The sequence below is a fragment of the Lagenorhynchus albirostris genome, chromosome 10, assembly GCF_949774975.1.
Source record: "Lagenorhynchus albirostris chromosome 10, mLagAlb1.1, whole genome shotgun sequence".
Taxonomy (NCBI): domain Eukaryota; kingdom Metazoa; phylum Chordata; class Mammalia; order Artiodactyla; family Delphinidae; genus Lagenorhynchus; species Lagenorhynchus albirostris.
Window position 1 is genome coordinate 36,034,998 of NC_083104.1, and position 13,131 is coordinate 36,048,128.

General features: G+C 50.5%; 1 protein-coding gene across 2 annotated transcripts in view; it reads left to right on the forward strand.

Annotated features, from left to right (window-relative positions):
- STIMATE (STIM activating enhancer) overlaps positions 1-13,131 on the forward strand; it is a 55,830-nt gene that overhangs the window by 26,722 nt on the left and 15,977 nt on the right. The window contains exons 1-3 of one of the 2 annotated variants that reach the window (XR_009542769.1): positions 8,437-8,796; positions 9,237-9,285; positions 11,349-11,444. Coding sequence is in view for 1 of the 2 variants with exons in the window: in XM_060161638.1 (XP_060017621.1) it covers positions 9,237-9,285; positions 11,349-11,444 (145 nt within the window). In the remaining variant the exon portion in view is untranslated. Of the gene's footprint in view, positions 1-8,436; positions 8,797-9,236; positions 9,286-11,348; positions 11,445-13,131 lie in introns of those variants that run through there. The other variant, XM_060161638.1, reaches the window with a different exon arrangement.

A 13,131-nucleotide genomic window follows, 5' to 3' on the forward strand; every position in this document is an offset into this window, starting at 1 on the left:
CTCGGGGAGCCTCCTGGGCTCTCTCTGCCCTTGCGGTCCAGCCCTACAAGAACCAGCGTTGTCTTGGATTAGGCTTCCTCGGGTTGGCTGGTGGGGGTGGGGTGGGGGGAGGATGTGGGTGCTGGAATCAGGTAGATGTAGATGCACATGTTGGTTGTCCCACTTTTGGCCTTTGGCAGATCCTCTGACCTTATGTGTAAAACAAGGATGATACCTTTCACGGTTGCTGTGAAGATGAGAAGTAATGATGTAAAATCCTGGATTGAATGCCTGACGAAGGGTGGTGGTGAGGCAGTCACACCACTCACCTGCTACAGCTGCTTTTGTCCCAACATTGACCCTATGACGTAGACAGCTGAGGACACTTAGACCCGGAAGAGTTAAGTGACTGGCTTAAAATAATAAAACTTTTGATAAAGCAGGGACTAGATTTCAAACTACCCCCAGCTGGACTGCCTTTAGTCCCTTGTCGTAAGAATCACGTGGCTCTTCACTTCTTGAAAAGCAGCCCAGTCTGGGTGTACAGCTGTCCTAGGCTAGAACTTGGTCACACAGCCGCACCCAGCTGCAGGGGAGGCTGAGGACACAGTCTGCAAGCTACCGAAGGGACTTCCTTAGTGAGAAAGAGAGGGGTCGCTGGGTTTGGGGGGCAACCAGCAGGCTACCTCAGTGTCTTCCTGGAACTTTCTCCCTGCTCTGAAGACACTGAGTACCGCTGGGGTTTTCACACCACTAGGGAGCATTAAGGAGGCTTGGATATTGGGATGATCATTTATAATTTAGGGAAAGTGCAGAAACACTTCTGGGTTCTTCCTAGATTGCTGCTTCCATCGGGGAGGGTGGATTTACTCACCCCCAGGAGTTTCTGTCCTTTGGGATTGGGGTCCTGGGAACACAGAGCCAGCAAGCTGTGGTTGGAGGTCACTGGCCCAGCCAGTACCAGTTACAGAAGGAGGCCTGTCTCAGGTGGCTCGGATTTCACCCCAGCTCCACTACTAAGTACCTGGTGCTCCTGGACGAATCAGCTCTTCCCTCCCACTTTCCTCACCCTTTACACCGAGGAGGTTGGCCCCTCAAGGACCCTCCTGGCTCTGACTCCGATTCCAAACTGCCTAGTTTATGAACTGATCCCCAGCTGGCACGGGTGGGGGCTGCTTGCCATTTGCCCTGGTAAACAGTCTGTTACCCTCGACAGGAAGCCTCTGTTGCGTGAGCCACTGAACCGTGGTACAGCTTGAGAAATGAGGCCATCAGAGTGTCGTCCTGGTCAGCAGCCTGTCACTGGGCAGAAGGCTCTAAAACTCTGGGGTTTTTTCTGGCTGCAGGTCATTGGAAGGAGAGGGTTTGCCCCCAGGGATGAACAAGAAAGCATGAGCTCATAGTCTCTGGAGCCTCCCCCACCCCAGGGGGTGGAAACCTGCTCGCATCCCGAGGCCCGAGATCTCACACAGGGACTGGTGAAGAGCCTGTAACTCATTTCCGTAGCCTGTGACGTGGCACCATCCAGGGTGTCTTCTGTTGTATCACTTTGTGAAATGCCAGATGCTAAAGTGGCTGCTGTGTGGTCTGTGATCACCTTCTAGCTTCAAGATTACACTGTAGTAGTAAGAATGTGAATGTCCCACACATTTTATATTGTAATTGAATGGCCTTGGTGGATTTTCACGGCAAAGAGCAGCTCTCTGCCAAGAAGCCTGCCGGGTTCACAGGCCCCTCCCTGCACTGTATCCGCAGCAGGGGTGATTTTACACCCTCCTCATGCTGGCTTGGGAAGTGCCGTCAGATCAAGAGGGGCTCAAGGGACTGCTACCTCCTGGTAATCACATCTTCTGAAGCCCAGTGTACCCCGTTGTCATTCAGTTGAGCCCTGCTTTCTCTTCACCAGACAGTCAGGAGCCTCTTACTGCCCCTTACACGCGTCTAACTCTAATTCTCTCAGGGTGCGCCCGGCACGGACATGGCTCTCTTAAATTGTGTGGTTTAATTTCTAAACAGTTGTGCTTTTTATGACTCGGTTTCTAAGTAGGACTGCAGCTGCTTTGAGGAAATTATTTCCCTTCCAGTTCCTGTGATTTGACTTGCAGTGCCACCTCTTAGGTCTTCTTCCTTGTGATATAAAAGGAAACACACCTGTATAAAATCCCATCTCTCTTCCTCCACTCAGCAAGTCCCTGGGGGATCAACTGGCGAGGCTCCGAGGAGGACAGGGAAGTGGATTGCCAGGTACCTGCCCTCTAGGTGCTGACTCAGAGAGGTGTGTGCAAAACCAAGTGACGAGGTTGCCGGTGTGAAACAGGTAGAATCTGATCACCCATACTGCCTTCCTGTTGTGTGGCACCAAAAACACAAAACTTCTGGAAGAGTGAGCACTATGCCCTGGTACCCTCAGGGGAGGGTGTGAGCCGAGGCCCAGAACAGGTGGGCAGAGAGGAGGGCAGGTGGGAGTCTTGCCAACCTCACTTGAGCTGCTTCCTGGGCGCCCACGTGCCTTGATGAGTGCACTCTACAGCCATGCTGAGGCTGCCTTTCAGTGATCACATTGTCAAAGCAAAAAGTTTCATTAAGGGCTTCCCTGGTGGCGCAGTGGCTGAGAGTCCACCTGCCGATGCAGGGGACACAGGTTCGTGCCCCAGTCCGGGAAGATCCCACATGCCGCGGAGAGGCTAGGCCCGTGAGCCACAACTACTGAGCCTGCACTCTACAGCCCGCGTGCCACAGCTACTGAGCCTACGTGCTGCAACTACTGAAGCCCAGGTGCCTAGAGCCCGTGCTCTGCAACAAGAGAAGCCACCACAATGAGAAGCCTGTGCACCGCAATGAAGAGTAGCCCCTGCTCACTGCAACTGCAGAAAGCACTTGCACAGCAACCAAGACCCAACACAGCCAAAAATAAATAAATTAATTTAATTTAATTTAAAAAGAAAAAGAAAAGGAAAGGGAATTCCCTGGTGGTCTAGTGGTTAGGGCTCTGTGCTTTCACTGCCGAGGGCCCGGGGTTCAATCCCTGGTCAGGGAGATTCCGTAAGCAATCCGGTTGCGGCCAAGAAAACAAAAAGAAAAAGTAAAAGTAAAAAAAATTGCCTGATTAGTTTTTTAGGGATGCCATAACAAATAATCGCAAACTTCTTGGCTTAACAAAACAAATTTATTCTCTTACAGTCCTGGAAGCGCGAAGTCCAGAATCCAGGTGTCAGCGGGGCCATACCCCCTCCACTGGCTCTAGGGGGAGAATCCTTGCCTCTTCTACTTCTGGTGGCTTCAGAGGTTCCTAGGCTCCTGTCTTCACAAGGCCTTCTTCTTCTCCGCTCTTCTCTCTCATAAGGGTACTTGTAATTCGATTTAGGGACCCCCCACACCTCCCGTTAATTGAGGATTATCTCTTCTCAAGACCTTTAACTCAATTACATCTGCAAAGACCCTTTTTCCAAGTAAGGTCACATTCACAGGTATTGAGGGTGAAGATTTGGACATACCTTTTTGAGGACCACTCTTCAGTTGCCAGCCACATTTGGAGTGGGGGGAACTCAGCTATATGTTGCTCACAGTAGACCCACGTTAAATATAAAGTTGAAAGAAAGGAGATTGAAAAAGATGTACCCTACAAGTTCTGACCAAAAGAATGTACTCTCTGGATTTTATACACTTTACCTCTTCCAAAGGATGTATTTTAATTCAAAAATGAGTAAGATTGGAAAAGAAGGGAGCTGTGTTTCAGGCAAGTTAAATGATGTGCAGTGTAATTACACTGAAAGTTCCTTGAGGGCAGGGACTGTGTTTGTGTTATGCGTTTTAGTATCCCCAGCACAGAGTACCTGCTGGCTGTGGGTGGGATGGGGAGGGGAATGGGTGGGCAGGTGGGTGGGTAAGGTGACTGGGAAGCCTGGGAAGAGGCAGTCTCACTGGCATGGGAAAGCAGTCATGAGGACCTGGACTAGTTCAGTGGTAGAAACGGGGAAAGGGACACATCCAAATGACTCCTCAATTGCAGAGTTGGTGGGAGAGATTGACAGAGTCAGGGGAGGAGACTGTGGAGGCCCCAGAGGTGAGGAGACTTCCATTCTATGCAGAAACGGGGAAGCCAGGCAGGACTGGCAGGGTGGGCAGGAGACACGACTCTGCGGGACCAGGCTGTACTTGGAGGGTCACTGGGGGCCAGGGCTGGGGGAGGAGGCTGATGAACCCTTGGCATAGAAACCCTGAGAGGGGGGGCTTCTCCCCAAGGGTCAAGCAGAGGAAGGAGAGCCTGTGGAGGGAGGAGAGAGCCATTGGGAGGTAGAAAGGAGCCACAGAGGAACACTCAGAACACTGGGGGGATTCCTAGAACCCTTCTAGAACCCTGAGCTGCCTGCAGGCGCAAGAAGGAGGCTGGTGTGGAGAGGTCCGGTTGTGGCTGGCAGACCCTAGGTCACACGCTTCTCAGAGACCAGGACCAGGATGGGGTGGCGGGGCCCCAGGTCTGGGAAGAGTGGACACAGAGGGGAGGAGAGGGAAGACGGTCCACGACAGGGCCTGCAGGGTGTGGTTTGCTTTCCTGAGCACATGTTCTGTGCCAGCTGCTTCCACCTGTTTTCTCTTGCTTAATTTTGAGGTCAACCTGCTAGATCATAGAGGCCCCCCTCCTTTTTTTCTTTTTACATAAAGTCACATAGTAGCAGAGGACTCACAGCGCGTCTCTCTGGCTATTGGCCGCTACTGCTTTTCTGGCGATGGGGCCCCACACCTGTCTCTGGGACGTGTGTGCGTGAAGGCAGACAGCCTTCTGGGAGCCCCCCGAGGGCTGCGCGCCCCAACGGCCCCCTTGTCTGTCCCCCACTCTCAACACCCCCCCACCCCCCCTTCTTTGTCTCGTGAGGGCCTCTCTTGGGCGCTGCTCCGTCAACCTTGGGTTCCAGCTCCAGTGTCGCGGAGTGTCAGGGGCCTGACCTACCTTTGAGGTGTGCCTGCTTCCCCTCCACTAGCCCTCCGGCCTCAGGGGACGTTGGTGGATACGTTAGCAAGGATGGATTGCCCTTTGCTTTGCCCTCTTGCACCGTCTGAGTTCTCTCCATCCTGTGGAAGCACCAGGAATTGAGAAAAGATCGGTTGTCCGAGGGCTGAGTCTGAATCACTCTCTGGAGCTTCTGAGGGAGCAGCTGCGACAGCGCCGTGGGGAACAGGCCTGTTTGGGAACGGTTACCTGGCTCGTCGTCCATCAGGGACCCGGACGCAGCTCCTCATCTCTTGGCTGCAGAGAAGTCTTGTGTCCCCTCAGTTTCCCACCTTTCACCACCACCAAACCAGAACCAGAAGTGCAGTGGAACAGTGTAAGTTCCCAGCTCTGGAGTTGTCCTGGACTGTTCTCTTCCTCTCACACCCCCCCATCCACCCTGTCGGCAAGTCCTGTCGGCTTAGTGTTGAAGATACAGCCAGGATCCCACCTCCTGTCGTCCTCTCCTGCTGCTAGCTGGCTAAGCCACCGCGGCCTCGCCGTGGGTTCTCATACTGGCCTCCCTGAAGGCCGCTCAGCACAGCAGCAGGGGTGAGCCTATTCGACTATAGGTCACAGCGTCCTGCCCTGCAGCTGCCCCCCCGTCACTGCAGGCAAAGGGGAGCCTTTGCTCCCTGGGCCACAGGCCTGGGAGGCCTGACTTCATGTCCCATACTCCCGCCTATCCCTGGCCTCTGCCTGACGGCTATTCCGCAGACACGGGTGATTCTCACTGACGGATGCTCACCTTCCGGGCCTCCTCTTCTGTCCCTGCAAACCCACTTCCCAGGCCCCTTCACTCCTTTCCTGCTTTCCTATCCCTTGTTGCTGCCTGACATGCTCTGTGTTTACTCCTCTCTCCCCCCTTGAAAGTAAGGAAGGTGGGGGGTTTTGTCTATTTCGTCGCCTGCTGAACTGGCCCCATAGCACAGCAGGCCCCTCCATAACACATGGCTGGGTGAACGGGATCTTCTGTTCTTTTCCAAATTAGATCTAGAGTAGCTCTCTTAATGCTGCTTCTTCCTTTAATTTAAAAAAAAAAAGATTTTAGACTCATATATTCTAGGGAAAGGGGGTAGGACATGGAGAGGGAGAAGGCAGGAGCCACACGTCTGCTCTTCAGAAGAATCTGAATCCACTCTTGAGTCCCGTGTAGGGCGCTCCCGCACACGGACAGCCTGCACACACCCTTCCTCTCCCTTTCTTGAACCAGAGCCCAGCTGTGAGTCACATCACTTCTCCCATGTCCCACTTTGCTGCATTAATACAAGTCTCTGACACAGGCTTGTCTTTTTTTTTTTGAAATAAAAACAATATGAACATGGAAGAATGTTTAAACCATTCAGAATGATATAAAAAGTCTATGGGTCCCCTGACCCATAATTCCTTTCATCAAAGGAAGCCTTTGTTAACAGTCACTTACATATCCTAGGGAAAAAACCCCTGCGTAACACCAGCAGAAATATATATTCTTTAAAAATGGGTCTGAACAGAATCATGGTAGGCATATTATTCTGCAGTTTGTTAATACAATTTGGAAGTCTTTCCATATTAATCCATGCAGATCTACCTTGTTTCTAGTAACTGCATGGTGTTGCCTCGTACCGTGATGTATATACCCGACCCCACACTGATGGCTTCTTCCTGGGTTTTTGTTATGACAGTGAAGACCTATATACATCTTGGCGTGTGCTGCAGTAAGACCTGTGCAACACGTACCTGTCAGTGCACTGCAGGTTAAGGGGTGTGGGTATTAACAGTTTTGATCGATATTGCCAGATGAATGCTTGGACTGGTTCATTCTTCTAGAGTGTGTTTTCTTCCCAGCTTTTTATTTCAAAAAATGTTAGACCTAAAAAAAAAGTCTAAATAAATTTAATGAATACACAAATGTCCTTCATCTAGGTTTATCAGTTACTGTGTTGCCACATGTATTGGTGTGCTAAGGCTGCCATAACAAAGTATAGAATGGGTGTATTAAACAACAGAAATTTATTTCCTCACGGTTCTGGAGTCTGCAAGTCCCAGGTCAAGGCGTCAGCAGGTTTGGTTTCTCCTGAGGCCTCTCTCCTTGGCTTGCAGGTGGCTGTCTTCTCACTGTGTCCTCACATGGTCACCCCTCAGTCTGTGTGTGTGTCCTAATCTCCTTATAAGGACACCAGCCATGGTGGATTAGGGCCCACCCATGGACCGTGTTTTACTTTTATTACCTCTTTTAAGACCCTGTCTGCAAGTAATCACATTCTGCGGTCCTGGGGGTAGGACTTCTTCATGTGAATTAGGGGGGTGGGAGGAGGAATACAATTTGGCGCATAACACCATATTTGCTTCTCTTTACTTATTGTATATTATATTAATATAATTATAAATATTATATAATTACTTCGTATTTATTTATAATTATAGTGTAATTATTTATAATTACAAGTTATACCATTTATAATATATTTATTATATATAATTATCATAAATAATGTATAATTTTCCCCCTAAACCACTTGAAAGTAAATTGTACCCATTCTGGTACTTTAGCATGTATCTCCTAAGAATGAGGACATTCTTCCTGGGTTATGTTTTGATGTCCTTTATTTTATGCTGATGGGGACAGACTCCCCTGAGGAGAAGAACACATGAGCAGGAGGCGCTCTGGCCCTGCCTGTGGGCTTTCCCTCCAGATGGCTTGTCCTGGCCCAGCTCCCTCCGCATCTCCTTCCTGAGCCCCCAGCCCCTCAGCCCAGAGGATGCTTGCAGAACCTCTGGGCCTCCCTTCAGCTCCTCCCTCAAGACTCTTCGGCCTTGTTGATGTTTTGGATCTGTCATGTGTCAACGGGATGAGAGCCCTCCTCACAATTTCACCTGCTTTTTGGTCTCTCTATCAAGATGTCTCTAAACACCAGACATTTCATTTCTGTGCATAGACTGTCCTTGCTTTGCAACCCAGGGGCAGCCTGTATTTATTTAGAGAAGTAGGGCTTATTGATTGGCCACCCGTTTCTCTCTCCCTGCCTTCCTCTTCCTGCATCCTCATTGCAGCTTGGGGCTCTGCCAGAAGTCTGTTCTTGCCTGCTACCATCGTGTCTGTTTCTTCCTCCGTACTTCTGTGTGGGAGAACATCACACATGCGGCACTTGCATTGTTTGTTTTAGTAGATAGAGTCGTTGTAGAAATAAGTCTGCCTAGGGCTTCAGTGGAGGACAAGACACTTAGAACGTTTTTGTTTCCTTCAGTGTAAACGGTTATGTCTCAGACCCACCTGAGGTGAAGATGTCAGTCTGGGGAGCCCTTTGCCATTCGACGTGGTCAGGCTGTTGCTGAATGAGCGTCCCGCCTCCACTGTCCTGTGCTGGGAGTGCCACTGCCCGGTGCTGGGACACAATCAGCATCCTTGCTCAGTCCTCTCCACCTCCAGAAACCCACCATCTACACAATTCAGAGCCGCTTTTCCGCCATTTCCACCGTGTCTTTGCCTCTGCTTAGGTCTCTTCCCTGGCTTTTCCTTCCCAGCAGGATTCATTCCAGGCTCCTTGGCCTGGCACTCAGGACGCTGCTCAACCTGTCTCCCTTGTTACCTGCTATATTAAAGCCAAATCAAATTATGCCACACACACTCTGTCACGTCATGTCCCTGTGCCTGTCAGCTCATGGTGTGTGCTCTGTCCAGAACGGCTGTTCTCTCCCCTCCCTGGTCCGTTTGCTAGCCTCGTCCCCGGTCCCCAGGACTGGGCTTGGCCACCTTCCTGACTGGTGCCTTTCCTCCAGGCAGGCAGGCGGGCTCCTGCCTTCACTCTGCCTTAGACTTATCTGTTCTCAAGCGCTCGCCACCCTTGCGGGTACGTGTCTGCCCTCCCCTACAGCTGCCTCTGCCTTTGTCTCCACAGCGCCTGGCTTGGAGCCGGCACTCTGTGAACGTTTGGGTGGGTGGGCGGATGGATGGGTTGTCGTTGGACCCTGAACTTAGAAGTAGCTACATTCCCCTTTGCGGTTTCCAGCCCCTGTCTGAGCGACCCTTGTCACAAAGAAGAAAATACAATTTTCCACATGCTGTGAGGAGCCACTCTTCCTAAGTAGCCCGTTCGGAAGAGTCCACTGGTCGGTAGCAACAGGGCCTCTGAGACCTTCATGGCTTCTTGCACATCGTCCCATGTTAAAGAGCAAGTACCCTGACTCAGTGGTTTTAAACACCGAGTGTGCCGAGAACCCCCAGCTTGTTAAATGCACTTTGCTTCCTTATCACTGTAGAAAGGTACTGAATATCTATCTTTTTTTTCAGTCAAACGCTTCAGAGAACCAAAGCATGAAAGACGTCCTTGGAGGATATGGTGCGTATTTAAATATTAACTCATTCCTAGAATGCTTTTGACTATTTGGGGGGGGGGTTTTGGGGGGGGCATGGAATGTGAGCAATTATACATAACATAAACTGTTGAAATCCATTAGTCCAGTTAATCATCAGGAACTGTGTATAATATGAAAGCACTTCTGTTTCTCCAGATAACTGTTGAGCCCACTATAGGGCTAGTGACAGCCATATGGTGGCGATTCTGTCATAACTCTGCTGTCTAGTTTTAGGAGGTGGAAGATGATACAGATGTATCAGTCCATGCTGCAGACTTTGTTAGTTATGTCTGCCTGTTGTTGGACTATGTTAAATCTTTGGACTCTCTATGCATAAGCAAAAAAATCATCTAAATTTGGAGATAAGTCAAATGTACCATGTAGGTGCCCCTCTCCCCAAAACTAGTCTTTCTTAGTCCCAGGATGACCTTGTGGCAACCGTTTTTCCTTCATAGAAATGGTGGTTAAAGCTTCAGACATAGCTTCCAAAGACAAAACTCCAAAAAAATAAATCACTTAGAAGGAGACAGCCAGCTCCTCGGGACAACATAATGCCCTCAAGAAGCCATCTTTCTTGCACCTGTCCTAACAATAGCTACTTTCCCCCCAGAGGAAACTTCCGATAAATCTCTGTGATAAAGGCCCCTTAATAAAATTATAAGCATATTCTTGATTGATCTTCAGTGCATTATTTCTCAGTGTTGATAATTGGTTTTTATTTTCCACCGGTCGGTTTCTCTCAAGTCTGGGTATCTAGCTTAGGTGGGGGCCTGGGGGAATGTGGAGTTGGGTTTTACACACAATCCCCTTTGGCAGCTCCTACTTTGCCGTGATTTTAGGAAATGATTTTCAGGCCTCAGTTGCAGGGTTGGTCTGGATAATCTCTAAGGTCTGTTCCAGCCCTGAGACCCATGCCTGTGTGCCCCCTTTATCACCCCTGTCAGTGGCCTGGCCCAATTCTGAATGCCCAGCCTGGGAGGCCAGGAGAGGTGACCACAATCCAAAGGTTCCTCGACCGCAGACTGTGAGTGGTCCCCAGGTGTTCATGGCCGAGGAGAAACTGAGGGCCCACGTTATCTCCATAGTGCTCCTGCCACCTGTCCCAGAGACTACCAACTTTGTTTTTTCTTTTCTGAAACTCCTGTCCTCTAGTCCAAGGGCTGGCAAGCTGTAACCCGCAGGCCCAATCTGACTGCTGTCTGTCTCCATAAATAGTTAGTGGGCTGCTAGTTACTGGCCGCTCTTACAGTGCAGCAGCAGAGTGCGTAGTTGCTGCAGAGGACGATGGCCCGCAGCCTAAAATATCTACTCTCAGACCCTTTACTGAAAAGTTTGTCTGCCCCAAATGAGCCCGTTGTTAAGCGGCAGCAGCTGAAGGTTGTTTAGGGTTCCAGAGGCAGTGCTGGATGAGTGCAAGTCTCGTTAAGCTTGCACATCATTCAGCTTGTGTGTGAAGTCGGTTGGGAGCTCTTTAAAGTAGAGGCACCTCAGACCCCATCCAAAGCTGTGTTCAAGCATTTTGTTTTGAAGTAACAAAAATGAAAAAGTGAGGGCTTCCCTGGTGGCACAGTGGTTGAGAGTCCGCCTGCCGATGCAGGGGACATGGGTTCATGCCCCGGTCCGGGAAGATCCCACATGCCGCGGAGCGGCTGGGCCTGTGAGCCATGGCCGCTGGGCCTTCGCGTCCGGAGGCTGTGCTCCACAACGGGAGAGGCCACAATAGTGAGAGGCCCACGTACCGCAAAAAAAAGAAAAAAAAAGAAAAAGTGAAAACACACATTTTAAACGTGTTTCGTTTGTTTAAATCTGTGTTATTAATCAGTGGCCTTTCAGGGATGCAGTGTTACGGTTTTGAAAGGGGGCTGAAACGCCAAGCCTGAGTTAGTCCCAACGTCCCAGGAAGAGGTGACTCGTAACTGGAAGTTTGGGGTCTCCCCAGTGGCTTTTTTCTTTTTTTTTTTTTCATGTTTCAGACTTATCATTTTCCCCAAATTGGTTATTACCCTCCTGTCAGAGTGATAATAAGTGCTGATTCTATTTTGTACAGGTTTTTAGACACTTCCAAACAAGCCATAGGAATGCTGTTCATCCACTTTGCAAATGTATACCTAGCAGATCTCACTGAAGAGGACCCTTGTTCACTGTAAGTGGCCCATAGTTGAGTGCAAACATCACCTGCCCCTCCATGCCTTGCTTTCTGCTGCAGTCATGTTCCCTCTAGCTTGGGGAGGGGGCAACTCCCCTTCGTCTCTGTGCTCATCTGAGAGATTGTTGTGTGCGTGCTGGGTGTTAAGGTTTTGCCCAGTGACAGTTGCCCTGTGCTCTGGCTTTCTGCTAATCAACCTAAGTTCTGTCCCTTGGCCTTCTAGTGCCTTTATGTCTCCCAGTTTCCAAGCAGCCCCTGGCAAAGCAGCATAATGCCCCAAAGGAGTGTCTGTGCTGGAGCAGTACACACAGGGACTTCTCTGTGGTGTCAGCCATTCAGGGTCAAAGCCATTGTTGACCATTTATTGACCAACGTTGACCTCTTTGACCTGAAGACCACGGGTGGTTCTGCCTTGTCAGTGCAGTCAGTGTGCCTTCCACACAGCCCCCAAAGCTGTCTGCCTAAAACCCCAGTTGGGCCATGATACCTGTCCTCCTTGCGGACAGCACCCGAACAGTGCCACTCTTAGCAGATGGAGTAGAAGAGGATGCTCCCCTTCCCTATCCTGGCTCCGTCTGCTGCCTTCCTCGCTCAAACTTAGTGCCCCAGCCATGCTGGGCTGCTCCTGGTGGCCCTCAACCCCACCAGCTGTCTCCTGCTTCTCTGCCTTTGCTCGCACTGCTCTCTGCCTGGAATGCCCCCCAGCCCTGCTGTGCCTCTGAGGAAGAGTGGGGTGGAGGGCTGGTGAGTCCCTTGCCAAGAGGTTCAGTGTATATTTAAGACCATTCAAACTGGAAGATTCCTTTAAGCTTCTCTTGTTTGGTGACAGTGTGTAATTTTGAGATTTAGTTCAGGTCCCGATTCAGAAGGAGGTTGTAAAGTCTTCCCTCCCCGGGGTTTTTTACCTTAAGACCTGGATAGGTTGTAATCTGTTAGGGTGTAGTCCCACAGCATGGGGCCGGAAGGGCGATCCTCCCATAGGGCAGTTGGTTAGGAAAGGGCCTTGTTCTTCTAACCCTTGAGCCCAGCGGCAAGCTTGTGTCATCCTCTGGTGGATTTTCTTGGTTGGCCAGGATATGCTGAGAGCCAGCTGCTCACCCTGGAGGCACTGGGGTGAGGAACCCTGTCTCCTGGTGCCGCCTTGGTCACTGGTGGACTTTGACAAACTGAATCACAGCTGGGATGGAGAGGGGACTGCTGACAGATCTGGAGTGCTTAGCCAAAGGAGAAAAGGCCCAAAATGAAGTTAGGTGTGGTGAAAAGAGCCCTTGAATGGGAGGCCAATCAGCGGAAAGGCAGCTCAGCTTCCCTGAGCCTCTGTTTCCTCATCCAGATCCCCAGGATCACCATGAAGGTTTCATGAGATTATGAGTACATGCAACGTTGGAAGTCATAGAGGCACTTGCCAATGAAGATGTTAATAGCTCAGTCAGAGGATATTGTCGTTAAAACATAGGAAAGACAGGTGAGCTCCAGCAGTCAGTTGAAGAGCTGTTGGAGGGAGACTAGGCAGGCAGAGCAGGCCTTGCCCCACAGAGTGGAGAGGTCCTGGCCTGTGGAAGAGCAAGTGCTGCAGCAGAATTCATTGCAGCCCCATCATCCGTGAATAGCCCTGTGACTTTTTACAAGTGGGGGAAGGGTTGGGCTGGACCTGGGGCATCTTGGTACTCTACAGACCTAGAAG